We start from the raw sequence: 2,715 nt of genomic DNA, 5'->3' as shown, positions 1-2,715 counted from the left end.
TATTGGGGGGGCAGCCGGCCATAGTGGGATCCTCTGAGTGAGACTGAGGGCAGGGGCTCCATGAAAAGCAGATCCTCATCAGCCCCAGCCATCCTTCCCCATCGTTCCCCGGGCAGCGCTGAGCTGAGCCCCCCTCCCACAGGAGCACCCCGAGGACGGCCGTGCCAGCATCTACCGCTCCGTCATCATCAACACCTCCAAGGAGATGATGTGCTTCAGCGACTTCCCCATCCCCGAGGACTTCCCCAACTACATGCACAACTCCAAGATCATGGAGTACTTCCGCATGTACGCCCAGCACTTCGACCTGCTCCGCCACATCCGCTTCAGGGTGAGGCCTGGGGCCCGAGGGGGAGGCGGCAGCGGGAGCGGGGCACAGGGTGCCTGACACCGCTGCCCTGTGCCAGACCAGCGTGTGCCGCGTGTCCAAGCGCCCCGACTTCGCCAGCAGCGGGCAGTGGGAGGTGGTGACGGAGAGCGAGGGCAAGCAGGAGGCGGCCGTCTTTGACGCCGTGCTGGTGTGCAGTGGGCACCACACCAACGCTCATCTCCCGCTCAGCTCCTTCCCAGGTACTGCCCGTGGGCTGCTTGCCCGCTCCCTGGCATCCCTAAATGCCCCTGCAGGTTAACACACCAGGCGGGATTACAAGTGTCCAAAGCATCCTGCTGGCAGATGTCACCGGTGCCAGCGTGCTTCTCCCACCTGAGACAGGCTCTCTCCCCATGCTGCTGGCCAAGCACCTGCTGGGCCCTCCAGCTCCTCACCAAGGCTGGAGGGCTCAGCACAGGTGGTGGTCTTGCCTCTGGGTGCCAGGGGAAAATGCCTGGAGAGCTTTCAGCTGTGGACACCCTCTTTGTCTGGGGAACAGGCTGGAGCACACTGTCACCAGGGTCTGGCATGATGGCACAGACCCTCGTTGTTCCTCTACTGGCAATGCATAGCACCAGACAGCATCTGCAGCAGAATTTTGGGATGGAAGCATGGAATTCTCCAGTCCAAGCCCTGTTCCAAGCCAGGCTAGTCCCAAAGCCAGAGCAGGATGTTCAGGGCTAAACTATCTTCCATGCTGGTGATGCCACCACCTCTGGGCCCTACCCCAGGGCTGCATAACTCCGGTTGGTCACACTGGTGCTAGCTTGTCCCCAAAACACACCACCAGTCTGAACAGGGGCCAGCCACCCTCCTGCTCCACATCCCAGCATGGCTTCCCTCTCTCTTCCAGGGCTGGAGAAGTTTGAGGGCTGCTACCTGCACAGCCGGGACTACAAGAACCCTCAGCCTTTTTCTGGAAAACGGGTGGTCGTGGTTGGCATTGGGAATTCAGGCATCGATATCGCAGTGGAGCTGAGTCACACAGCCAAGCAGGTGTGCTGGGAGAGCCCACAGGGACGGGACCCCCGAGCGGGGGGATCATCACCCACCGTCCCATGTGGGCTCCCAACCTCCAGCACCTGGCACAAGCACCCTGTCCCCTCTCTGTGGAGGTGGCTCCTGTGGTCCCAGTAGCTGTGCTGGCTTCCCTGTCCCTGGAGCACAGCAGGGACCCAGCCCAGTATGAGCATGCTGCCGTGCTACCATCTCTCTTCTTCACCTTCCTTCCAGGTTTTCCTCAGCACCAGGCGTGGGTCCTGGGTGCTGTACCGGGTGGCAGACAATGGGTACCCCTTTGATTTCAGCTACCTCAGTCGCTTCTTGCAGCTTGTCCAGAACCTGGTGCCTGCAAGTATCCTGAATTTCTTCATGGAGTGGAAGCTGAATGCCCGCTTTGACCACACACTCTATGGCCTAAAGCCCAAGCACAGGTGAGCGCCCCAGCAGCACCCCAGGTACCTGCTCCAGCAATGCCCATTCCCCTGCCAGGACCTGAAAGAGGTCTGTCTGTGCCTTCCAGGATCCTTGACACGCACCCCACTGTCAACGATGACCTGCCCAACCGCATCATTTCGGGCAGGGTGCGGGTGAAGCCAAACATCCAGGAGTTCACAGAGACATCTGCCATCTTTGAGGATGGCACCAGGGAAGATGTCGATGCCATAGTTTTTGCCACAGGATACAGCTTCTCCTTCCCGTTCCTCGAGGGCTGCGTGAAGGTGGTGGAGAACCAGATTCCCCTCTACAAATTCATGTTCCCCCCTGAGCTGGAGAAGCCGACGCTGGCTTTCATCGGCCTCATCCAGCCCTGGGGAGCCATCATGCCTATCTCAGAGCTCCAGAGTCGCTGGGCAACTCATGTCTTCAAAGGTAAGTCAGGGCAGTTTGGGGGATGCAGCTGGGCTCCCCCAGCCATGCCAAGACTGACTTACTGCTGGTGGCATTCCCTCACATGCTGCCTCTCCACACTCACCTTTTTATGCTCCTTTTGCTTCTTCATGAGGACAAAACCCCGCTTTGCATTTTCCCACGACTCTTGCACTGTTCTTCTCTTGTGGGGGTCACTAACTGGTCCTGTTGCCTGCAACCACATTCTCCCTTTCCTTTCCTGCTGTTACTTTCTTTGCCCCCGTCTTCCACTTTGCTCCTGACGTGGTGGTGGTGGCACGTCCCAAAAGCCCCACGTGCAAACAGGAGCCAGGCTGGGCTGCAGAGCCATCCAGACTATGGCAGGAGCACAGCCCACCCTCCAACTCCAGCCTCCTTTTGCCCAGGGCTGCAGGGCCTGCCGCCCCCCGCCGACATGCTGGCCGAAATCACACAAACCAAGCGGCGAATGGCTG

The 2,715-nt window shown here is 59.6% G+C and overlaps 1 protein-coding gene across 1 annotated transcript in view; it reads left to right on the top strand.

The window, feature by feature from the left end:
• LOC102044753 (dimethylaniline monooxygenase [N-oxide-forming] 5-like) overlaps positions 1–1,807 on the top strand; it is a 3,082-nt gene extending 1,275 nt beyond the window's left edge. The window contains exons 2-5 of the mRNA XM_014309341.2: positions 143–331; positions 408–570; positions 1,224–1,366; positions 1,604–1,807. Coding sequence (XP_014164816.1) covers positions 143–331; positions 408–570; positions 1,224–1,366; positions 1,604–1,807 — 699 coding nt within the window. The remainder of the gene's footprint in view (positions 1–142; positions 332–407; positions 571–1,223; positions 1,367–1,603) is intronic.
• Positions 1,808–2,715: the final 908 nt, after the last annotated feature.

The sequence above is a fragment of the Geospiza fortis genome, unplaced genomic scaffold (genome assembly GCF_000277835.1).
Source record: "Geospiza fortis unplaced genomic scaffold, GeoFor_1.0 scaffold5, whole genome shotgun sequence".
Classification (NCBI taxonomy): Eukaryota; Metazoa; Chordata; class Aves; order Passeriformes; family Thraupidae; genus Geospiza; species Geospiza fortis.
Note: the sequence above shows the minus strand (reverse complement) of the source record. Positions and strands in the feature narration are given on the sequence as shown.